Genomic DNA, 23,747 nt, shown 5'->3' on the forward strand with positions numbered 1-23,747 from the left:
GTCCCCACCCCGCCACCGCGGGGGCAGGAGATGCTGCGCGCTCTACCAGCGCTGCCTCGAGGGTGCAGCAGGTTGGAAATAACTCATCTGAGCTCATTGGAAATCTTTCCACCTCTCCCGCCTGCTGTTTGGGAGCTTCAGGAGGTGAGATCGCCTTTTCTGGCCCAATGCCCACAGGGACCGCACTGGGGAATGGGGTCCGGGACTGGGAGGTGCCCGCACAGGGAGCCGCGGTGCTGCGGGGCAGGCGGAGCTCTGGCCGTACAAAAGCCGATTTCCACCTGCCGCTCCTGCACTCTCGGCTCCACGCGGGACATCCCGGCACCACGAGCCATGGCAGGGACCAGCCCCTGTTGGGAGCAGGGACATTACATCCTGCCACCCCCTTCGCCGGTTCTGACGGCGGGCAGCGGTCGTGCCTCAGTTTCGCTGCCCCTCCTCTGTACGGCAGCAGCCTCCCACATCGGGCAGCCACCGCTGTCTCCTGGCCCAGCAGGAGGAAAAGGAAGAAAGGGGCTGTGCTTCCTCTGCTCTCTATTTTGGGCTGACCCCTGTGCTCCTTTAGCCCAGGTGGAGCTGGATGGGATGTCTGCCTCATCCCCAGCATCTGGCTGGGCTGGGCTGCTGGGGGATGCTGCTCTCTGTGGGGACAGCTGCAGAGGCCACACACTTGTCCCCTGCAGGACCCCTGTCCCTTTGGCTACATCCTCCTCCTCCTCTCTCCCTGATGAGTCCAGACAGGCCCTGTTAGTCCTCCAATTAATGCAATTAGAAAAGTCTCCGGGCCAGTGCCTGCAGCGGTGGTTGGAGCACTACTTCCAGTTCCACTGCCTGCTTGGGGGCAGGTTGAGCTGGGGAGCTCAGGGAGACGCTGTCCCTGTCCTGGGGCTGTGGGACAAGCCCAGGCCAGGAGTAGGCAGCGCCCAGATGGATTGTTTGGGCTGCAGGGTGAGGACACAAGGCAGAAAAGCATCAGGCTCCACTCAATCGGGCACTCAGGGACCCTTCTGTCCCACCCCACTGCTCCTAGATTGGGGTCCTGGAGGCTTTCCCCTGTTCTCCAACCTAGCCCTGGCTGCTGTGCCCCACCAAGAGCAGCCCCACGGCCAAAAAACCACAGAGATAGTGTCCCGCTCCAAGACCTTTCTCCTAAGGGGTGGGTGGAGGCAGGGCTGAGGGTGCTCTAGGTTGCAGGTGTCCCTGAGCTGAGGGTGCTCTAGGTTGCAGGTTCCAGCTGGAGAACAGCAAACCCCACAGCCATAACCCTGCAGACCCCAGTCCCCCCAGCCTTCCGCCCGCTGAGGACCCCCCCCCAAAGCTTTGTACCCCCGGGCAGGTGCACCCCGAGCCAGGGGCGTCTCCTGCTCCTCCTCCCGTGGCTCGGTGGGCTGAGCCCCCGCCTTTCAGGGGAGCCCCCGCCTTTCAGCGGGCCCCACAGCTCTGGCCCCTCCTTCAGGCCGGGCCACCGCGGAGGCGGGGGAGGCACCGCCCCACCCCGTCCGCCATCGCCCTTTTAAGGAAGGGGACATTCTTCACATAAACAAGCGCGGCCCCCGGGAGCGGGGGGGGGGGTCCCTTCCCGGGGTGGGGGGCACGGGCTGGGGGGGTGCCCGGCCCCAGAATTCCCCGTCCAGCAGCGGGGTCGGGAAGGGGGATTTTGGGTGGGGGGTCCTGGGCAGAGGGGGGAGCCTTGAAACGGCCAGGGAGCGTCTCGCAAGTGCGAACCGAACCGCGGCGGGGCCGAGCGCGCCGGGACCCCCCGCCCGCCGTGCGGGACCCGGGCGGCTTCGCATCCGCATCCGGCGGTACCGGCGGGCGGGAAACGGGGCATCCGGGGCGGAGAGGGCACGGACGGGCCCCCCACCGCCCCGCTCCCCCCGGCGGAATGCGAAAAGCTGGCGCCGAGCCCCCACGCGTTGGCAACCCCGGCCACTCCCCCGCCCGGGGCAAAAGGGCCGCCCCCGGGGTACGGGTGGGCCCGGGGGGTTCCCGCCCCGCACCGGGGCCGCGCAGCAGCAGCAGCAGCAGCAGCGAGGCCGAGGCCGGGTTCCAAACGCGCCGTTTATCAGCCATCCCCTTCCCCCCGAGTTTCGGAGCCCCCCGTGGGGATGGGGCCGGTCCCGGGCGGCGGGGGGTGCTTAGCGGTCCCCGGCGGTGATTAGCGGTCCCCAGCGGTAATTAGCGGTCCCGGGGGCCGGCCGTTCCCGGCAGTAATGAGCAGGGGAAGTCTCCGACGCGGCTCATTCGCTGGAGCGTCTGTGCCAGTGGATGGGAGAATGTCCCGCTCTATCCCACTCCCCTCGCATCCAGCCCGGACCAGCACCCCGGAATTGGCGGGGGTTGGGGGTGGGAAGAAGCGCTGAGTGCTCAGATCCTGGGGGGAGGTCTGCCTGTCTGTTAACCCTTTCCTTGCCGGGTGCATCTCTGGCTAAAACATGCCCGGACTCAGAGTGGCAGCAAATCCGTGTCCAGGAGGCCGCTTCGGGCAGGGACATGGGGATAACAGGCAGGGATGGGATCTGTCACCGGGTCTCTTTTGGGTCGAGGGTGAGACCGAAATTGAAGCGGCTGTGGTGTCCCCGGGCCAGGAACCGGGCTCCGTGTGCGATGCTGCATGTCCAGATCTGCAGGGGCAAAGAGGACAGGTGGATGAGCACCCACCAGGGACACTGTCCCGCCCCTACCCCGCGGTGCCAGCCCTACCAGGTAGGCGACGAAAGCCACGTAGGCAACCAGTAGCAGGCTCAGGGGAATGTGGTACTCCAGGCCATGCAGTGTTGGCAAAAAGTCCACCACGAAGTAAATGTTGATGGCGCAGACCAGCCCGGTTATGAGGGTCATCAGCACCTTCCCCGGGCTGCAAGCAGGGCAGTGGGCATCAGTGCCAGGGCAGGACCACCCAGCCTGTGCGCCACTGGGCACAAAGGGCTGGGGGAACTGAGTTTGTAGGTGAGCCAGACCCCAACTGGAACATCTCTGCACCCCACAGCTATATTTCACCCCGTGGTTGTGACTCTAGGTGTGGATTTTGGCCACCTTCCAAATCCAGGACTAGCAGTGCCAGGAGGTTGCTGAGGGTCCAGGGGTGCCCAAGGAACCAGATGTGTCACTGGGAGGAGGATGACGAGGGTAGTGATGGGGTCTGTTCCGCTCTGGCTGCCCTGGGCAGGTGGGAACATATCCCTCCAATGTCTGTACACTAATTGCCCCATGGCATGGTTTGGGGGGCAGGATGGGCCAAAGGGAAGGTGCCTGCAGCCAGAGCTCCCTGCTCTGCCTCCCCTGTGCCTCCCCGTGCCCTAGCACTCACAGGCTGTTGCTGAAATCCTGCATGAGCGGGTGCAGGCTGGTGAAGGTGAGCACAGGCAGGACGGCAAAAGGCAGCTGAAAGGAGAGCGGGATGGGGATGTCATGGCTGCCAGGCCGGGGTGTTTGGGGCAGGTGATGCCCTCCCACCCCCTTACCAGGATGCTCTGCAGGGCGTTGAGCAGGTCATTCATGCCTGTGAGGTGGCTGATGTCCTTGAAAGCGGCCACCAAGACAGTGGGCAGGATGGCAAAGGAGCGGGTGAGGAGCACCCGGGTGAAGCGGGACCAGCGGAGTTGTAGGAAGCCCTGGAACACGGCAGAGCCCGCACCCTCGCTGTGCCTGTGTCCCCCCAAAACCCTGGCTGGGGGGAACATGGGCGGCATCTCCCCCTCCTTTGTGCCAGGGCACTGAGCGGGCTCTTGCAGGGCTGCCGGGCCCCACTAGGTGTCAGCTCCGACTCGTTAACAGAGGATCTAATTAATTAGGGAAACATTGCGTGGGGCACCCACAGGGTGAGTGGGTGGGCACTGTCTCCATCCCACCTCCTGGGGAACAGGGACACTGGTGCTCGCAAGCTGCCACCCAGCAGCTCCCTGCAGGAATGGTGGGCAATTAATGCTTCCAAGCACTCCTGGGGGGGTGTGCTGCCCATAGAACCCCCTGCCCAGGGCTCACCTGTGATTTCCCTGCTCTCAGCCCCTCCCCGTGGGGCAAGGGCCAGCATCCCTGTCTCTCACCTCCATGACGAACTGCCCTGCATAAGTGCCGGTCATTGTGGAGCTCTGTCCTGCTGCCAGGATCCCGATGCCCCAGATGTACAGTGCCACTGCCCCGAAATAGCAGCCCAGGATGACACCCTGTGTAGGGACACTCCAGTGGGCACCCTAAAGTGTCCCCTACCCCAGGCATTCCCATCAGCTCCCAGATCTCTAGTGGGGTTATAACCCCCCTCCAGTGCCAGGGGTAGATGGGGAGAGTGACATATCCCCCAAATGGGAATGGATGCTCACTGGACACAGCCTGGTGGCACTCACCCCCTGGTAGATATCCACAGAGACTGTCTCGTTGTTGGTGGGGAAGATGCTGGCGTAGTGACTGATGCTGCTGTTGATGCACTTGTTGTGCTGTAAGGCATGGCAGGCACGAGTGTGACAGCCACCCAGCAGCTCCCACAGGCACAGGGGATCCCCACACATCACCTCTCAGGGAAGGAGAACGTGCCGTCCCCAGGGGATGCTGGTCCCACCCATGTCCACAGCTGGGCACAGCTGCCATCTCCCTGTGGCCGTGAGGTGACACTCACCACGTCCTCGTTTCGCTGGTGGTAGAAAGCCTCGCCGAAGACAGCCATGACAAAGAGGTTGATGAGGAAGGAGACAAAGAGGGCCAGGCAGGACTCGGTCAGGAAATACATGTTGGCCTCCTGCACCGCCTCCTTCTTGGAGCGGTCGATCACACGTGTCTGGGCATGGCCAGTGGCATGGGTGACAAGGGGTCACCTGAGCACCCCTGTCCCACAGCCAGGGCCATCTGGTCCCCACCAAGTGTACCCTGAGGCACCCTGACAGAACCGTGCCCATGGCAGTGCCTTGATCTCACCTTGACCAAGGAGGAGTGCAGGAAGATGTTATGGGGCATGATGATGGCGCCGATGATGCCCATGGCCTGCAGCAGCTCCTTTCGCCCGCAGCCCGGGCAGCTGGGCAGGAAAATGCCCTTCAGCACCTCCACCTGCCTTGGCCTCACCACCACGTACTGGGAAGCAGTGAGAGGGGGCACTGTGAGCTGCCAGCCCCCTAGCACAGGCTGGTAGCACGGGGACACCGTGTGGTGGGGTCCCTTGCCAGCCTTGCAGGAAAAGGGTTGTCCCCAGCTCCCCCCTTCACCTCATAGCCAAAGGTCAGGGCCATGATGGCGATGAGGAGGCCGAAGAAAGCCTCCAGTTTGCGGAGCCCTAGAGAGGTCAAGAGATAGGGTGGAACAGAGCAGGGGACACTGGTGCCACATGGGCACTGACAATACCCCCAGCCCTCATCCTGGTGCTCACCATACTTATCGAGGAAGAGGAAGAAGAGGGTGTCCACGATGGTGATAAGGACCCCAGCCCAGAGGGGGATGCTGCAGGATGGCCAGGGGTGGGATTAGATACATGGCCCTCTGTGGAGCAGGGCTGGGGGTGCTTGTGGGGAGGCTCACCGGCCAGCTGAGAGCAGGCTGAAGGCAATGGCTGTCCCGATCACCTCCTGCATGTCAGAGCCAATGATGGCGATCTCAATCATGAGCCAGAGCAGCATGCGGGGCACCTGGAGGGGACCATGAGGTGCCTGAGTCCCCAGTGGTGCCTAGCTCTGGGCAAGCTAGCTCAGCATCCTGGGTGCAAATCCCTGTCTCCAGGCTGTAGCAGAGCAGCATGGGGACCCAGAAGACCCCTCTCAACACAATCTCAGGATGAAAGATGGATGCTAAATCCGAGCCTGTTCCCCTCCTCATCCCTGCCCCAGTGAGAGCTGAAGATAGGATCTGTCTGTCTAGATAGAGGGGTTTGAGGGAGGTGGGGCAGAGGAATGCATCCAACCCTCCTTTTGGGGACATGTCATTCACGCAGCTCATTCCTCCCATCAGGATCTTGACACTTAGATGGGACCCCCAACTCCCCCCTCCTGTCATGTGATCCCTCCTCTGGAGCTCCCCCCACTTTCTGCCCCAACACGCTCAGGCTTTCCCGCGTCTCCGCTTCGCGTTGCTGCCCCACGCCTGGGCTCACTCCCGCGGGGACGCTCTCATGTGTCCCCAGGTCACACCAGCACACTGAAGCAGCTGCTTACCACCTCTCACCCCGGGCCCCTGCACTGCAGGGGTGGGGCACTAGGTGGAGGACAGCAGGGCTTGGGGGGCTTTGGGGAGCCCCTGAGAGAGGCAGGTTGCTCACAGCATCTTCCTGCTCCTCTCGAGCCCTGCAAGGCCCTGCTAGGACTGTCACCAGCCCAAGCACAGGGTCCCAGGCTGTCCCTCCCCGTGGTTGCTCACCTTGGGGTAATAGAGGTAGCAAATCTCGCCCAGGTCCTTCCCGGTCACCACGCCTAGACGGATGGCGAGGCGCTGACACAGCAGCCCCAGGACGGTGGCCCAGAGCAGCACCCACAGCAGCTGGGGGGCGGGAGGGAGGCAGGCAGCAGGGACTGGGTGTGCTGGGCAGGACCCAGCCGCCCGGGGGTCCCCGGTTCAACCAGGGTTTCAGGGAAGAGAGGGGGTGCAGGTGCTCTCCCAGCCCAGTCAGAGGGGGCGCCCCCCGGCACCCCCGGGTGCGCTCACCCTGTGCCGAGGCCCCCTTGCCCTTCCTGCTCCCGGGCCGGGGCAGCCAGCTGCCATGGGCAGCCGTTGGCGCTGGAGAGGTTGCGAAACCCCCGCCTGCTTCCTGAGCCCGGGGGGAGCCGGCTCACCTTGAATCCCGCCAGTGCCCCTCCCTGCAGGTCCGACTCCACGTTGCCTGGGTCCAAGTAGGCGATGCTCATGAGGAAGCCGGGACCGGTGAAAGCCCAGAGTTTCCTGAAGCTGAACCCGGGCTGGGACAAGGCAGCAGGTCAGAGCCGGGAGCTCCGTTCAAAGCCAGGGTCTCCTAATCCAGCCCCCTTAGGCCGGTGCTGCCCGCATGGATGTGTTTAGCACACGGAGGGCATTTTCCAGACAGTTTTGGAGAGGGAATGCTGCCCCCAGCCTCTCCCTGTTAGCAGCAGTGCTGGAGGGGCAGTGAGGCCCCTCTGACCCATTGGACAGTGGTTTGCAGGGGGGTCCCAGGGCTGTCAGGCACCCATGGGATTCCACTGCTGTCCTTTGCTTTTGCTACTCTAGGGATTACTATTCCTTCCCCTTCTCTGTTCCACTGCCCCGAGACCAGACAAGGATGGGGGGGCTGGTGGGGTGCAAGCAGCCTTGGGGAGCCCCACTGGGCTCATCCATGGGTAGCCCAGGAGTGTTGTGTGAGCTATGGGGTGATCCTTGTGGCTGGGTAGCACCTTGCCCCATTGTCTCAGTTTCTCCATCTGGAAAACTCTAAGCATGGAAACACTCAACCTGGGGCCATGACTTGCCTGAGCTCGGTCTGGGGGGCTGGGGGCATGTCCCCAGGGCATGACCAAGACACATATTCCCCACTGCAGTGGCCCTTTGCCTCCCCACCTCCAGCTCCCTGCAGCACTGTCCCGTTCCCCTGCCCTCCCTGAGAGAGCCGTGCAGCACCTACCCCACTGCCCTTGGGGATGCTGATGAGCTCGTCCAGGTAGGTCTGGGCCTGGGTGCCAGGGCGCTGTGGGGGCACGGGGCCCCTGTTCAGGGACCTGGTGAGGCCTGAGGGGGACAAGGAAGAGGAAGGGAGGTGGCAGCCTGCCAGGGGGACAAGGACACTGGTGGGCTGGCAGCCCTGGTACCAGCTTCCTTCAGTCCCACCTGACCCTGCCTGATGAACCCCATGAGGGAAAAGCACCAGTTTTCCAGGGGGGGCATGAGGATGACTATTTGGGATCTATCAAAGGCCACTCAAAGGGATCAGATGCTGCCTCCAGCTCAGGCGTCCCTAATACCCCTGGTCTGAGCCCTGTCTTCAGCAGTCCAAGAGCCAAGGGCGTTTCTGGGCAGCAGGGACAGGAGGGGACCCTACTCCAGCTCCTGCTGCTGGATGGGCATAGAGTGAGGACAAGAAGCTGGTACTGGTCCTAATCCCCCCTTTGCAGCCCACCTGCATCCTGGGAATTGGTTGAATCACATTCCCAGGCTCGAGGGAACAGAGGATGGGGCAGGTGGGGAATCCAGGACAGGCTGGGGGGGATGGTGCCCACTGAAAGATGGAGCACAGCCAGGGGTCCCAGGGTGGAGGGAAGGGGGTCTAGGGGATGATAGGATGCACAAGGGGTCCCAAGAAGTGTTGGGAGGCTCACCTGGTTCCAGTGATGCCATGGATGGACCCGATCCAGCCACAGTGCTGAGGCTTCCTGATTTCAGCTCTGAGTGCAGTGCCCGCTGCCCTGCCTTTAAAGGATCCCCCCGCAGTTGTGTCATCCCTCCCCCTCCTCAGGAGGAGAGGAGGAGGATAGGAGAAGGAAGTGCTCCTTCCCTACCCTTATGAGCACACACAGTCTCAGTTCCCCCCCTCCCGTGCCAGGAGGCCCCTTCCCTCTCCTTCCCTCCCCTTCCCTCCCTTCCCTCCCCTTTGCCTCACACACGTGCAAACACGAGGTACCCTCGCTGGGCGTGGGAGCACTTCTGCGTGTCACTGTCCATCACATGCCAAAGGCTCTGCTGGGGTGACTGAGGGGACAGGGGACAGTGTCCCACAGGGCGAGAAGGGAGGGCTGGCCCCACGGGAGTAGGGGAAATGCCATACAAGTGGGAGTGAGGAGGAAGCAGGCACGTGTTGCACAAGGAGATCAAAATGCAGCCTTGGCTGCTGGGGAAGCACCCAGCCAGGCGGGCTCTGGGGCACGGGGTGCTCACATCACACAAAGGATGGCTTGCCAGCGTTGCAGTGTCAAGCTGTGCCAACAAAAGTGGGTGCTCTTCTGCCAGCCAGGCTGTGTCCCACAGGGAGATGGGCAAGGGGTGTCCCCCAGGAACACATGGGGTGGTGCCAGGTGCAGGGATGTGAGCCTGGCCCTGCTCCACAGTATGCTCCAGGCACCCCCACCCCCTAAGTGAGGGCTGGAACAGCTGGGAGAGGGGCAGGGTTCAACCAGAAGGAATGGTGGGGTTCAGCACACAGCTCAGTTCCACCTGCCCTCCCTGAGCCTCAGTTTCCCCAAAGCAAACAAGACTGGACAGGCAGTGCTGGCTGCTTTATTTGCTGTCAGCTGGAGGGTGGCCAGCTGGGGAGCTGGGGAGGGGGCTGGCAGCCCCAGTGGAGGCAAAGGGGGTCCCAATGGGCCTCTGGTGGGCGAAGAATTCCGCAGCAAAGGAAATGGTATCGTGTGGCTGCTGGTGGAGCAATGCCTGGAGGAAGTCAGACAGCAGTGCCCGCACCTCTGGGTGCTGCTGGAGGTAGGCAGCATGGGAGAGTTGCAGCTCCTCCTGCAGTGGGGTGGACAGGATGGGTGGGGTGGGCATGAACACACATTTCCCCCCTGGGCACTGTGCCAGGGTGAGGGGGACAGGAGCCTGGGTCCTTTCCCACACTTAGGACGGTGTGAGGAAGGATGTTTGTCCCCTGCCCCCTCTGTGTGGGGGCACACCAGGGGAGACCCTGCTGGAGACTGGCACAGCCCCAGGTCCCCTTGTCCCCATGTCCACCCATCTTACCTTCCTGTCCAGGAAATAGGAGTAGAGCTCCATGTCCTCCTCCCAGTCCAGGGGTTCTTTGGGGAAGGGGAGCTGGGGCTCAAACCTACCTGGCAGCAGAAAGGCAGGGCAGGGTGTTTCCCCTGGACAGCGGGGAGGGGCTGCCCGTGCTGGGAGAGCACAAACCTCCCCTGCTCAGTACCTGACTTGCTGAGGATGGACTCATCCTGGAGAAGCATCAGCACTGGGGAGCCAATCTGCATCAGCTGAGCCAGATGCCTGAGAGGGGAAGCAGAGCCCTTGACCTTCCCATCGTGGGTCCCTCGGGCCTGGCAGGGCTGGGTGCCCCTGGCCGGGGCTCTGCCCTTACCCGCTGGGCAGGAAGCTGCTGTGCCACACGCTGGGGGCGCCTGTGCTGGCGCGCACGGCTCGGCGGATCACGAACACCTCTGTCTCTGCCGAGCCCACCGCCTGCCGCTGGATGCCCAGGGCAGACTGGGGGCGGTACAGCCAGGGGTCAGCCTTGGCTCGGTCACCCCTGCCCCCAGCTGCCATCCCCACGTGTCCCCCATGCTGCCCACCACATTCTGCCCACTGCCACTTCCCGCATCCCACCCTGGTGTCCCAGCCTGACCCAGACCCGCCCATCCCACAGGCCCTCCCGGCTGGCGGCTCACATAGCTGAAGGTGCAGAGGTCGCCCTCGCTGTTGATGGCTGGGAAGACGAGGCCGGGGGGCATTGTCTGCCGGCGGGCCAGCACCCGCAGCAGCAGGAGGCTGGCGCCCTCCAGCAGCCGCGCCCGCAGCCTGGCCCGGCCGTACGAGAAGCTGTGGCACCGCGGCTCTGCCTGCAGAGAGACCTGCCTGCCTCATGGGACAGCCACAGATGCTGTCCTGCATCCCCAGGGGCAGCATCCCCCCCGAGCTGGGCAGCCCCGGTGAGACAGGCCAGCTGTGCTGTCCCCTCCCGGGATGTCACCCTGCCCTCAGCCTCACCCCTCCCTCCTGCAGGGTCCTCGTCACCGTCATCCCGTGCTCGTGGCTCACAATGTGGGTCGTCTTCTCGGTGGGGTGTGGTGTGAGCTGTGGGAGGGGTGGGAGGCACGGGGTGGAGGGCAGAGCCAGGGCACCCCTCCTCTGAGGGGGCGACTCCAGCTCCGCTGTTAGTCGGGTACCACAACAGATGCATTGTGGGAAACTCCCCACCCCAGCTGCCACCCAGAGGAGGGCATGGGGACCAGGCTGGTGGGGCAGAGCTGGAGTCTAAGCATGACGAAGGACACCAGACTACCCACAGCAGCCTTGCAGGGGGCACAGCCCCCAGGAGGGCACCACTGCAGGGCACACCCCAGGGCAGCGGGTAGGACACAAGGAAGGGGAAATGCCACCACCATATCAGTCACCTCCAGGCACTCTTGCTCCTCCTGCTCCAGGGTCTCCAGCTGCCAGGTCACATAGGCTGGCAGAACAAAGCCATGTCAACCAATCCTGTTGGATTGGACTGTCCCCATTCCCAGCCCTGGGGGCTGGTGGACAGGGATGTTCCAGCCCTGGGGAGGAAGGAACCCCCCAGAGGCCATCCCTGGCTCACCCTTGAGGGTGCTGGAGGCAGGCACACCATTCTGCTTGCCTCGGAACCTGGTTTGCACCAGGATGCAGCTCTGCATCGGCGCACCTTCCTGCTGGTAGGGTGCCCACTGGGCTGCCATCCACCACTGGCCCTGTGCCTTGTCCCTTGGTGAGGCCCCCACGGCCACCACTGCCAGCGTCTCAGCAAAGAGGCACCTCTCCAGCTCCTTCAGCCCTGCATAGAGGGATGGTGACCCCAGCACAGATGGTGACCGCGAGGAGATGGTCACTGGTCACTCCCTCCCAAAGTCACTGCCGCCCCTGCAGACGTGCTCCCTGTCTCCATCCCCCCCTGCAGGCTGGGCCGAGCCCCTCGCCATTTATCCCTCTCAATCCCTCACTCTCCGGCTCCCTCCTGCCGGGTCCGGTGCCCTCACCCTGCAGGACAAGGGGGAAGCTGGAGGAGGCACGCACCGATGAGGCTCAGGAACTCGGCAGCGGTGTCCGCCACGCTCGGGCTGTCCCGTGGGCGCTCGGGAGGGGGCTCCATGCCTCGCCTGGGGGCTCCTGCTGCCGGGGTCTCAGTGAGGGGGCGGCGGGGCTCCCCCGAACCGCGGGACCGCCCCACGCCTGACCCTGGGGGGCAGTGACACCCACCCCGCCTCCGCAGCCCCCAGCCCCTGTCGGGTCCCCCCGGGCCCCGCCACCCTCGGGTCCCCGCCCTGCCGGACCCACCCCGTGCCCCCGACGCGTCCCCGTCTCCCAGCAACGCCCTGGCCCCACCCCTTAAAGGGGCCGCGCCCCGCCGCGGGGTTTAGCGCCGGGGGCTCCCCACCGAGAGGGAGAGAAAAGGAGGAACAGGTGTAAAATTGATCCAGTCTTTTATTTGGGGCGTGGAGGTGATTGTGGCTCCGATCCCCAGCGAAGCAGCACCGCCCATACCCCAGCAGTGCGACCCTCTGGCCCCGTCCCAGTGTGTGCGTGCGTGTGTGTGCGTACAGGGGGGCTCCGGCGTCAAGGATGGGAGCCCCGTGCCTGGAGGTAGAACTGCCGGCCCGCCTCCCCTTGCTGGCTCCATCCCAGCCCCCACAAAGGAGATTCACAACACTGGGGGCTTAAGGGGAGGGGGCTGAGAGAGAGGGTGGTGGTGGTGGTGGAGGGGAAAGTGGAGACTCCCAGAAAAACGGGGGAGTGGGGGGAAGGATTGTAGGAGAAGCCCTTGGTGCCATTTCTATAGCCCCAGCAGTGAGGTGGGGGGCTACAGACCCCCCGAGAGGGGATTGAGGTGCTTCTACGTGACAGCTGGTGACCCCCAAGTTCGAGGGAGCAAAGGCAAGGATCACTTATGGGGTGCCCACTTAAGGGGGTGTCCACTCGTCCCCCTCCCCCAACCCTGCACCCCAGGAGGGAGATTCACAGCAAAACAAACCGGACAGTCTTGGGCCCCCTGTGCCCAACCATCACCCAGCCCCGTGGAAAGGGGGGGCCCAGGGAGTGGGGGGCAGATCTAGGTGGCTTGGTAGAGGTCCTTGCGCCTCCGCACCTCCTTGAGGACACGGGCACGGAAGGCGTCGGGGTCCTCCCCCCCGGCCTGCCACAGTCCCAGGGCCTCCTGCAGCTCGGGCCGGTGGGTCCGCAGGAAGGGGTTGTAGGTCTGCTCCTCCCCCAGCGTGGAGGGGCACTGTGGGGGCAGCAGCTCAGCTCCCCTGCTGGAGGCAGCACCCCCGGCAGGGAGCTGGGAATGCCCCCAGAGCCCCCTGCCCCTATGGCACCCCCCATGCAAGAGGGTGTTGGGATGCAGCATCCCTGCCAAGGGAACCCTGTGAGGGGTTGGGGTGGTGGGGGCTGCTCCTAGGGACCCCCAGGCCTCACCGTGCTCCTCTTCTCCTGGCGTTGCTGCACCACCCACTGCAGCTTCTGCTCCAGCGCGGAATTGTCCAGCTCCAGGAGGCTGGCGAAGGTCAGGCACTCCAGTGCGTATTCGTGGCCTGTGGACCCCCATATGCAGCTCTTAGCATCACCCCCAGCTGGCTCTCCCCCTTGGCAGTGGGACTAGGGGGACAGCAGCAGCAGCTCTGCCCTGCTGCTGGGGACACTCACCTGGCCAAAGCAGCGTGTCCTCACCCAAGCTCACGGCCACGTCCAGGGAGGCCAGCATGGTCTCAGGGGAGCCCTCAAACGGCCTGCCTGCACCCCCACACAACTGCCTGTCATGGGGGGGTCTGGGGGGTACCCCTAAGCCATCCCAGCATGGGATAACCCCCAGGCCCCTGTCTGGGGTTGGGTGCACTCACCACAGCCAGCGAGGAAGAGGAGGTCCCCGGAGAAGAGGCAGGGGGAGCTGCCGAAGGGGCCCCCGTCCAGCACATAGACCATGTGGCCCACAGTGTGCCCAGGAGTGGCGAGAGCCTCGAAGGTCAGGCAGCCCACAGTCACCTTCTCCCTGTCTGCAAGTGGGCTGTGCCGGGAACAGGGGGCACCGTCAGGGTGCTCCCCCAAACCCAGCACCTCCCCTGGCAACCCTTCTCGCACACTGGTGTCAGCAGCGTGCCAGGACTCTGTCCATCATGGAACTACGGGGATGGACTGCTGGGTGAGTGCTGCAGACAGTGGGGGCTGGGAATGAAGCCCCCCCAGATTTACAGGGTGCTAGGGGGGTGCAGAACTTACTTGGTGAGCCGTGGGATGGCATCGAGAGCGCTGCCATACACCCTGCAGGAGCTGTGCTTCTGGCAGAGCACCTCGTTCCCTCCGCTGTGGTCCCTGCAGACAGGGAGGTCAGAGACCCCAAATGTACCCCCCCATACTCTCCCCACTAAATGGGGCAGGACTGGGGGTCACCTCAGGTGGCGCTGCCTTCACAGCAGCCGCTAACCCTTCCAGAGCCTCCTATTGCACCTTACCAGTGTTTGTGTGTGCAGAATATGGCTTCCAGCATCACGCCCTCTTCTTCGATGGCAGCCTGGGGAGGAAATATGGACAGAGAGATAAGGGGGGACAGAGAGTCCAAGTACCAGTTTCCTCCCTAAACTCTCTCTCCCAGCTCCCCTGTCATTATCCAGTCTTGCCTTGGGCACTAAGGGCTGCAGATTAGGAGCAAATTTGCTCCCCTCTAACCCCAAAATACAGAGACATGACACCCCCTCACCTGGAGACAGCCAAACACCGGGTCAGAGTGGTTGTGGGGGTCTCACCTGTACAGCCAGCGGGTCAGAGGGGTCGATGACGGCCGCTTGGCTGGAGCCAGTGTCGATGACCAGGTAGCTGTAGTTGTTGGAGAGTACAGGAATGGGCAGGATTTTCACCCCTGGGGGGAAGAGACACAATCAGGGCATGATCCCCCCCAGCTGGAAAATGGGGAGTCCGGGTCAAACTCCCGACATCTTACATCAAATTCTTAGTTAAACAATTAGTTAAACAGTTATTCTTAGTAAATTCTTAGTTAAACAATTCGGTGATGGCAACCTCTCCCCAGCCCAAAGCGCTGGGGGCACTGCAGGCCCGAGGTGTGGGAGGGGCTGCCCGGACTCACCAGGGAAGCAGTAGGGCTGGGGCACGGAGTGGCCGTGCGGGTACCGCTCCCGCGCCTTCTTCACCTGCCGCTGGTAGAAGAGGTAGCCCAGGCGTGTGCGGGCGTACAGGCTGTACCTAGGGAGGGCAGACACCCCTAGGTATTAAACCCCAGTTTCCCTAAGGAGCCCATTTGGGAAGGGGAATACTGCCGGGGCTGTCACTCTCACAGGGAACACATACATGGCCGCTTTCTCATTCGGGGGGGGGGGGGGCTACAGGTGTTCTGTGTGTACCCCACAATCCAGATGTGTAGTGAGGGCAGAATTGGTTCCCCGAGCAGGCATCCTCCAGCTCCTTCGAGCAGCAAGGACTGGGGGGGGGACATTGCTGCGGGGTGCTCACCAGGAGGGGCTGGAGCTGGATGTTCCTCTCCATGCTCCGGGGGGGAGACATGCCCAAGCCTGCCATGGTCCGGGGAATTAGGAGAGAATGGGTCGAGGAAAAGGGAGGCAAGAAATGCCCCCGTGCATGTGGGGGTGCAAAAGACATAAGGCTCGGAGGGACCTCCCCGTTTGCACAGTAGCAATTTGGGACCGGACGGGGAATGCTGCAATGACGGACATGTAAAGACCCGGGTTGCAAAGCCCATTCCCGGCCGAGGGCACCCCTGGATGGCACTCCGAGAGCGATCCCTGTAGTAGCGGTGGGAGCCCGAAACCGGGGAGCAGGGGCTCCTGCCAGCACCGGGTAGCCTGACCACGGCCGGGGCACCAGGGCAGGTCAGCGGTGACACCCGAGAGAAGGCGCCCGCACGGGAGGGTGACCGGCACCGCGCGGGGGGAGCCGGTGGCAGATCCCCGGCCCCGGTGGCCGGGCTGACACCGCCCGCCCCTACGCCCCCGGCCGGAGCGGGCTGAGCCCCAGCCCGGTGTCTCGGTGCCGGCGCGGCCGCAGGTTTCTCCCCGGGCGGCTCCGCAGAAGCAGGGGAGGCGGTGGGCCCTCCCTCCCGGCGGCAGCACAAAGGCGGGCGGTGGCGGCTGCCTCCCTGCGGGGGTCCCGCAGCGGTCCCCGCTCTCTCGCTCTCTCGCTCACTCACCCCAGGCGGAACAGCAGCGGGGCGGCGAAGGCCATGAGCGCGGCGGCGGCGCGGCGGAGGAGGCGCAGGCAGGCGGCCCCGAGCCCGCGCGCCCCGGCCGCTGCTGCCGCCGCCGCCGCCGCCGCCCCGCCGGGCCCCGCGGCCATGCCGCCAACCGGCGTCACGCGCCTGCCGCGCCGCGCCCCCTGCCGGCCCCGCCGCCGCCACGGCACCGGGAGCGGGGGGGGCACACGCTCGGCACCGCGCTCGCGTCACCCGCCGAGAGGAGGGGATTCCCCCCCCCGCTGTCGCGAGGGGTGTCCCCCCGCTGACGTCATTTCGTGAGGAAGGGGGTCCCTGAGTGACGTCAGAGTCGGCGGAAAGGAAATCCCGGGGGGACGGCCGAGGGCAGCGGGGTCCGTCCCCGGGAGCAACAGGCGGGAGGGACAGCGCGCCCCGCCGCCGGTCCCGGCCGCCCCGGGTGCAGGGCGCGGAGCCGCCGCGGGGGGGCGCGGTGGGCGGTGGCTGCCCCCGCCCCGTCCGACCCGTCCCGGCTCGTCCCGTCCGGCGGCGGCCGCAGCCCGGCGGAGCAGCGCGCAGCAGGTAGGCTGGCCCGCCCCGCTCCGCGACCCCCGCCGTTCCCGAGTCCCGCCCGCGGCCCCCGGCGGTCCCCCTCGTTCTCTCGACTCCCCTCCGCCCGCTTCGTGCCCCCACCCCCCTGACCCTGCGCTCTCCGGTGCCACAGCCGGCGAGGGACTGTCCCAGCACTCTTCCGAGCGTCCCGGAGGCCGACGGGGACTGGGCGAGGGTGGGCGGCCGGTCGCTAAACAGCGGGGACACGCTGCGACACCCCGCTCCCCTGTCACCGGAGTGGGTGGGGGCACGTCGGGTTGGGGTCCGGCGGCGGGAGGAGAGGGAACGGGGTCCCGCGGGGAGGGACGCGGGGGGACGGGACCCCTGCGCGCGGGGTCCCTCTGTAGCACTGGTGCTGTTTTCCGGACCCCACGCGATGGCGTGGCAGGGGATTGGGGCGTGGTGCGGGGTGGTTCGTGGGAGGGCAGCGACACTTGTGCTGTGGACGGTGTCCTCACGGACGTGAGTGTCCTCACGGACCCCGTGGGGTGTCTCGGGAGGGGTGGGCACGGGTTTGTGGGGGTGACACCATGGGGGTGCGTGGGGACCAGCACTGGGTAGCGTGGGGGTGCCAGGGCTGGGGCACAGGAGGATGCCTCTGTCCCATGTCTGTGCCCCCGGGAGAGAGCTTGCAGAGGGGCAGAGATGTGGGAGAGGTGATGCCAAACCCCAGCAAGCTTGTGTAGTGTGTGAGTGGTGTGGGCCAGCAGGGACATCCCGCCTGGGTGGGCCGTACTGACCCTCTCGTGTCAACTGAGCACAACTGGCCTGGGCTGGGCCAGGCCAGGACAAGTTGTGTTGTGCTGTGCTGTTGGATTGTGCTGTACTGAGCCGTGCTGTGCTGCAGGATGCAGCTGTGCCCTTTTGTACTGTACCAGGCTGTGCCATGCCATGCCAGGCTGTGCCACTCTGCTCTGCCATACTAGGCTGTGTTGTACCGACCTGTGCTGTACTGGTGGGAGCTTCCAGGTTTCTCAAGAGTGAGGTGCTTTCTCAGGCAGCCTGAATGTGGGAAGCTCCGTTCCCTGCCCCAAACCATGATCCCCTCCTAAGGTGGTTGTGTTTCCCCCAGGAACCTATGGAGCTTGTGGCAGGGCCCCAAGCCTGGCAGGAGTGCCACGGTGGATGGTGGGGACACAACCTGTGCTGCCTGTGAGATTGTGGAAGGGATGATGGTTGGCTGTGCCCCATGTGCCTGCTATATGTGCCTTATCTGTGCTGAGTCACGGTGCCAGTGCAGAGTAGCACCCTGTCCCCAGGGACCGTGTCATGCCACTGAGCTGGCCCCGGGTTGCCATCTACCATCCAGCTGGTGACCTGAGTTTCGGGACTGTGCAGTGCCATGGACCTAGGAGGGTTCGGCTGCCTGCTTCCCTGGGTGTGGCAGCTGCTGGGACCCGTCCGGCTGGTTCCTTCCCTGTGCCCAAGGCTACCCCAATGCGGTGGAAGCAGGAGGGGCTGGAGCAGTCCTGAGGGGCTGGAGCAGTCCCAAGGTGCTGGTCATGGGCACAGGGTAGGACCCTGCTGATCTGGTCCCAGCTAAATACACCTCGCTTTCCCCAGACACCTGGGCTCCCTCCTGGGGACTCTGGTCCCCCAGTAACTTGAGTGTCAGTCACAGAGGCTTTCCTAGGGTCAAGGTCCTATTTTGGGCCCTTCCCTGGCCCCAGAGATGAGGCGGCACCAGGGGGTCCCCTGTGCTTTCTGGGAAACCAGTGTGGAGAAAGTGAACTTCCTGTCCGCATGGTCACTGCCATGCCGGTTATTTATTTTTGGTGCTGTCGTCATCATGATGAGGAAGGGCAGCGTGACTGTGGCAGCTCTGCCATGGCTGGCACAGTTGGGTGGCAGAAGGGATGGAGGGACAGACACGGAACTGCTCTCCCAGCCCAGCATGGCTGGCATGGGTGTGCCCCGGGCTGCGGGAAGCACTGGCGTCACACAGGAGGAAGGGCCCAATCCCCTCCTCGCCTGGGCCTGGTTAGCATCAGATCCTCGTTCCTTCCCTGGGATTGGTCCCAAGATCACATCACCGCTGCGGGCAGGAGGGTGGTGGGGGGTCCTGGCACCTTCCTGGGGTCTGGGGTGCCAGTGCTGAGGGGCTGGGAGGTGGGTAAAGGCCTGGCACTCTCTACTGGCAGCGCTGTTGTTTTCCTGGCCTTGGAGATCCTGCTTTCCTTCTCCTCCTCCTGCTGGGACCAAGCCCAGCTGGCCTTGAGCCCGGGCTGCCTGCTCACAGCTGCCGGGGGCTCTGTGAGGGAGCCTAGTGTGGCTGAGGAGGGGAGCTCAGCCCCAGGCGGGTCCCAACTCCGCTCCCAGAGGAAGAGTCCGTCTCCTGTAGAGGGGATGTGGGTGTCACATCCCCTTGTAAGGGGACTCAGGAGTTCTGGAGCCCCTGTGTGACGCATGCGGCTGTTGGGTGGGGGACACCCCTGAAATGGGAGTGGCAGTGGGATCTGTGTGGCTGTGATGAGGATCAGAGCCTGTGTTTCCATCCCAGGCAGTTGGCAGGGTGATGCCATTTGTCCTCAGTGTGGTGCCACCAGGAGCCACAGACCAGCCAGAGGTGCTGCTCCTTCCTCCCTGGCAATCTCAGGGCGGGCTTCAAAGAATGGAGAGGTCAGGTCCCTTCTGGAAAGGTCACGGCCAGAGGGGTCAGGTCCCTTCTGGAAAGGTCACGGCCCCGGCGCAGCCTGAGTCAGCGCGTGGCTGTGCCCTGCCCGCGGCTGGCCACTGACGCGGGTGCCGGGGACTCAGGGCACAGGAATGCGGGTGGCCCCAGCCAAGGGATATCCCTGGTCTCTTATTGACCTGCTGGCATTGAGGCCACCTTGTCCTTACTCATTAGGAGCCGCTATTAAAGTGGGAGGGGGAGGTTTTGTGGCTGCACGATCCCCTCTGTCCCTGCCCCTGCGGCTCCACTCACCGAGAACAGGTCCTGCCCAGGTGAGCTGTGCTGAAGCCCCCGCGTCTTCTGTCCCCTGCAGGTGCCCGTGGGAGGTGCAGGGAGCCGGCATGTCACATCCCAGCGCACCCCCGCTCTACGATGACAAGAACCCGCTCTACCCCCCGCCCCCCGGGGGGTACCCCCCGCCCCCCCACTATGCCGGGGGGTACCCGCAGCCTGGGGGATACCCTGCGGGGGCGGGGTACCCGCAGCCAGGGGGGTACCCAGCATCAGGGGGGTACCCTCATCCTGGCATGGCCATGCCCTCCATGCCCATGCGGTTTGGTAAGTGGGGCACCTTGGTTTATTTGGGGGAGGGTACTAGAAACAGGGGGGGGCTGTGAGGGGGCTGCATGCTGGCCCTGGTGCTGAGGGGTGTCCCCCACAGGTGACAGTGGCCTTGGGGATGGCTCTGCCTTCCAATCAGTCGACTGGGACGATAGGAAAGTCCGGCATGCCTTCATCCGCAAGGTGAGTCCCAAGGGGCCAGGGGCACTTGTCAGGGTGGGGGGCCAAGTGCTGACCCCCCTGTCTCTTGCAGGTCTATGCCATCATCTCCCTGCAGCTCCTGGTGACGGTGGGAATCATCTCTGTGTTCACCTTTGTGTGAGTACAGGGTTCCTCCTGAAAAAGAGGAGCTTGAGTTCCTCCACGGGTATTCGGAGGGACAGTAGCTGCTGTCTCCTCTCCCTCACACTTGTCCCTCCTGTCCCACAGCCACCCTGTCCGCTCCTTTGTCCAGAGGAATGCTGCCATCTACTACGCCTCATAGTGAGTAGGGGCTCTGCTAGCTCGCACCCCCCAGCTCATGCCCCCACATCCACAGCCTCCCAGGCTGATCCTGGTGGGGGCTGTGGGGCTCACACCTGCTGTCTCTCCTTGCAGTGCTGTGTTCCTGGTGACCTACCTGGTGCTGGCCTGCTGCCAGGGTCCCCGGTGAGTCCCTAGGGCCCCCAGGATGGGTGTGTGGGTATGGGGGGTGTCTCCAGAGCATCAAGATAGGTTCCTGCCTAGGGCTGCCCCTGGGTGGTGGGGGCCAGGGGGACACGACATGGTTGTTGTCACTAGCTTACCTCTCTCCTGTTTCGTTCTCAGGAGACGCTTCCCCTGGAATATTATCCTGCTGAGCATCTTTGTGAGTGCGCTGGGACTGGCAGGGGGTCCTGGTGGTGCCCCCATGGCACTCCAGCTCCCCCTGGGTGTGCTGGGAGGGATAGGAGGACATGTGGGCAGGTGGGCAGACTACTGAGCTCACCCTTCTCTCCCACAGACGCTGGCCATGGGGCTGATGACGGGGACGATTGCCAGGTATGCCCTGGGGACCCTGCTGTTATAGAATCTGGGGTCCCTCCTGTCCCCCACTATGCAGCCAGCTCAGCTGAGAGGCTGCCAGGAGACAGGGGATGCTCCAGTCCCTTGGGCTCAGGGACTGCAGAGTTCCTGTCCAGGATTGGGGCTGTGAGGGAGGGTCTCCAACACCCCTCTGGCAGTCAGATACTGAAGTGGGAGGTGACTTTCTTTGTCTCTAGCATGTACAACACGAAAGCTGTCCTGATTGCCATGCTCATCACCGCCATTGTGGCCATCGTTGTGACCATCTTCTGCTTCCAGACCAAGGCAAGGAGAGGGATGCACCCGGCCCGTCCCTGTATGGGTGGGGAGCTGGTCAGTGGGGACACCCTGGGCTCTCCTGTGACATTTGTGTGTGTCCCCCCCCCCCATCAGGTTGATTTTACATCGTGTCCGGGGCTGTTCTGCGTGCTGGGCATTGTGGTCATGGTGACCGGGATCATCACTGCCATCGTCCTCTCCTTCAAATACGTGAGTGGGAAGGAGAGAGGGGCTGTGGGGAGCCCTGGGTATTCCCGGTTGGCTGTCCACAGGGCTGGGGCCGGCAGGGGGTTTGGGTGGTCCCTTTGCTGGAAGCAGGGTGTGGTTCCAGCCGTGGAAGGCAGCCTGCCTGCAGGGAGAGGGTGTGTCAGCATCGGCAGCAGCTCCTCCGGAGCCGGGAGCGGGCGGGACGTGCCCTGCCTTGCCTGCTGCCTGCCAGCAGCCCGGCTCACCCTGCTGTGCTCCCTTCCCGTGCAGGTGCCCTGGCTCCACATGCTGTATGCGGCCATCGGGGCCATCGCCTTCACACTGGTGAGCTGGGGCAGGCAGAGGGTGCGGGGTGGGCACTGGGGAGGGAGGAATTCCCCCTTGCTCCTTGCCTGACACTCTCTGTCCCTGCAGTTCCTTGCCTATGACACCCAACTCGTGCTGGGAAACAGGAAGAACACGCTGAGCCCCGAGGAGTATGTCTACGGTGCCCTCACCATCTACACTGACATCATCTACATCTTCACCTTCATCCTGCAGATAGTGGGCCGGGATTAGCCCTGGGACCCCTCCTGTCCCTCTCCAGCTGCCCCCCACCCCTCCTCTGGTCTCTGTACAGGATAGTCTGCTTACTGTGACTCTTAATGCTTTGGCATTCCTACCTGTAGGCTGCTAAGGAAAGGGCTTCCCTTGATCATCCCCCAACAAGCTCTGAGGGCAGTGGGGGGGACTGGTTGCCAGCGTTTAGGCAGTTTTAGCCCAGCTTTGGCACCGCTTGCGGAGGCTGTGCCAATGGCATTGGGCTGGCAGCGGAATGTCACAGCCCTGCCTGGGCACAGGGAGCTGGCAGCGGCTGCTGGGATCATGTTGGGATTTTTTGGCAGAGAACAGTTGGTGTCACTCACTCTGTGCCTTAAATGTGGCTCTGGCCATGCCCCCTCCCCGGGCTGTGGCTGTGCCCGGTGTGGGCAGGGGGCAGCTGGGACCTCTGTGGCAGAGCTCACATTGCAGAGCCCCGCAGCCACGGATGTGGGCAAAGTTGCACTTGCTAAATAAAACACTTCAGTTTTCCAGACAGTCCCAGTCTTACTTGTGTGGCAACTCCCTCAAAAAACCTGGGGGCAGACTCAGTGGGGGCTGCGGCCTGGTGCAGCACAAACACTGATTTGGTATGGGAAAAACAAGGTCACACTGCTCCAAGGCTGGCCTCCCTCCCCTGCCTGTAGCCCCTGCTGTTGTGGGCAGAAGCCCAGCTGCAGAACAGCTGGGGCCCCGACTGCTGAGGCAGGCAGAGCCTGGGGCTGAGCACTGAGGGAGCAACTACAGTGGCACTGAGCTGTTTCACTTTATTTGTTCCTATTCAGCTCCACAACCACATCATGGTCTGGACAGGCAGGGCAGATGCCACTGTCATGTGTTCCATGGGGCTGGTGTCACCTTGGCCAGTCCCTCCAGGGTGCTGCAGTGACAGCCTGGGCATGGGGGCAGCTTGGCTATGCCCTCTTGGCCATCCTGCTGTATCGCTCCGTCTCGTACTCGCCCTGGTTGGCTTCCATCATTGCTTGGCGGACTTTGAGCTGCTCGAGGCGGTTTTTGTCCACTTGCCTCTTGGTCAGGAGGAAGAGGATGATGCCGGAAGGCAATCCAATGGCCCTGCAGGACAGCCAGCAGTCAAGGAGATGGAGAGAGTGGGTGGGGAAGCAAGGGTGCTGAGCCATGCTGGGGCTGCATGGACAGTGCCCTGTTCAGCAGTACAGACCCCCAGGACCCCTGTTCCACCCCAGCCCTCCCAGTGCCGACCTCTCCCACCAGTGAGCCACTCACCAGGCCACCCCCACCGGCTTCATCGGGTTCTTGCCCTTCTTGCGTGTGGGGATGTACTCCACGCCCTCGGGGAGCCCCCTGCTCCTGACTGGCTCCTGACCTGCCCCTTGTCCCGCGGGCCGGGGACAGTTCTGCCCAAAGAGCCGTGTGCCCCGGGCGTCCGGCTGCCCCCAGCCCTTGGCTGGAGCTCTTGCTGCCACCAGCAGTCCTGCGGGGAGAGAAGCATTAGGGAGGGGCAGCTATGGGGCAGAGTGTCGGGGGCCCAGCCCGGGCTGCCTGAAGGTCCTGTCCCTGCCCTTACCCCGGCCCTCTTCCCTGTCCATCCCCATTCCCGTCCCCCTGCCATAGGCCCTGCCCTTCCGCCAGGGGGCGCTCGAAGGCGGGCCCTGCGCCGGGGGCGCGACCGACACAACTGAGGCGTGGCCGAGCGCAGCGGGGGCGTGGCACTACGCCCTTTCCTCGGCGGGGTGGGGCGGGGCGGGGGTGCGTCCGTCTCGGGGCTCTTGTGCCGAAGGCCGCGGAGCAGTGCTGTGAGGGAGGTGGCGGAACGGTCCCGGCCCCCCCGCCCCGGGGTTGCCCCCTGCTCCTGCCCGCCCGCTCGCCCGCCCGCCGTTACCCCGCAATACGCCTCGCGCCGCCGCCATGGTGCCCGTGTGCACCAGCGGCTCCGCTGCATGCCGGGAGCTGCAGTCTCGCCACTCGGGGACTGTCGGCGGGCGGCGCCGCACGGTGTGTGCGCAGAAAACTACATCTCCCAGGGTGCACCGCGCAGGGCGGGGCCGGCCCGCGCTGCCG

The 23,747-nt window shown here is 64.3% G+C and overlaps 3 protein-coding genes across 5 annotated transcripts; 1 reads left to right on the forward strand and 2 right to left on the reverse strand.

The window, feature by feature from the left end:
* The first annotated feature begins 8 nt into the window (after positions 1–8).
* Positions 9–22,201, forward strand: TMBIM1 (transmembrane BAX inhibitor motif containing 1). 2 transcript variants are annotated; one of them, XM_077181576.1, is made up of 12 exons: positions 9–144; positions 19,351–19,595; positions 19,699–19,781; positions 19,852–19,916; positions 20,028–20,081; positions 20,196–20,246; positions 20,406–20,445; positions 20,581–20,618; positions 20,840–20,927; positions 21,036–21,131; positions 21,399–21,452; positions 21,543–22,201. In XM_077181576.1, the coding sequence occupies exons 2-12, from the start codon at positions 19,379–19,381 to the stop codon at positions 21,684–21,686; spliced, it is 930 nt and encodes a 309-aa protein (XP_077037691.1). In that variant the 5' UTR covers positions 9–144; positions 19,351–19,378; the 3' UTR covers positions 21,687–22,201. The 2 variants fall into 2 exon arrangements, with proteins under 2 accessions (XP_077037691.1, XP_054492496.1); XM_054636521.2 differs by lacking the exon at positions 9–144 and adding an exon at positions 16,193–16,333.
* Positions 2,376–11,807, reverse strand: LOC129122605 (natural resistance-associated macrophage protein 1). Its single transcript, XM_054636538.2, has 23 exons — positions 11,617–11,807; positions 11,165–11,377; positions 10,977–11,032; positions 10,570–10,656; positions 10,251–10,433; positions 9,944–10,068; positions 9,776–9,852; positions 9,595–9,683; positions 8,241–8,331; positions 7,550–7,653; positions 6,750–6,872; positions 6,337–6,456; positions 5,506–5,612; positions 5,357–5,427; positions 5,196–5,263; positions 4,909–5,064; positions 4,613–4,771; positions 4,344–4,433; positions 4,047–4,166; positions 3,465–3,614; positions 3,311–3,384; positions 2,704–2,857; positions 2,376–2,624 (listed from the first exon to the last, which is right to left on the reverse strand). Exons 1-23 carry the CDS (start codon positions 11,690–11,692, stop codon positions 2,523–2,525), a joined length of 2,595 nt encoding a protein of 864 aa, XP_054492513.2. The 5' UTR covers positions 11,693–11,807; the 3' UTR covers positions 2,376–2,522.
* PNKD (PNKD metallo-beta-lactamase domain containing) lies at positions 12,007–23,720 on the reverse strand. 2 transcript variants are annotated; one of them, XM_077181575.1, is made up of 10 exons: positions 23,569–23,720; positions 22,953–23,160; positions 14,675–14,790; positions 14,337–14,449; positions 14,046–14,104; positions 13,813–13,905; positions 13,437–13,600; positions 13,243–13,329; positions 13,015–13,130; positions 12,007–12,823 (listed from the first exon to the last, which is right to left on the reverse strand). In XM_077181575.1, exons 1-10 carry the CDS (start codon positions 23,594–23,596, stop codon positions 12,650–12,652), a joined length of 1,158 nt encoding a protein of 385 aa, XP_077037690.1. In that variant the 5' UTR covers positions 23,597–23,720; the 3' UTR covers positions 12,007–12,649. The 2 variants fall into 2 exon arrangements, with proteins under 2 accessions (XP_077037690.1, XP_077037689.1); XM_077181574.1 differs by lacking the exons at positions 22,953–23,160; positions 23,569–23,720 and adding an exon at positions 15,752–16,037.
* Between the last annotated feature and the right edge of the window lie 27 nt (positions 23,721–23,747).

Source organism: Agelaius phoeniceus, chromosome 7, assembly GCF_051311805.1.
Source record: "Agelaius phoeniceus isolate bAgePho1 chromosome 7, bAgePho1.hap1, whole genome shotgun sequence".
Taxonomy (NCBI): domain Eukaryota; kingdom Metazoa; phylum Chordata; class Aves; order Passeriformes; family Icteridae; genus Agelaius; species Agelaius phoeniceus.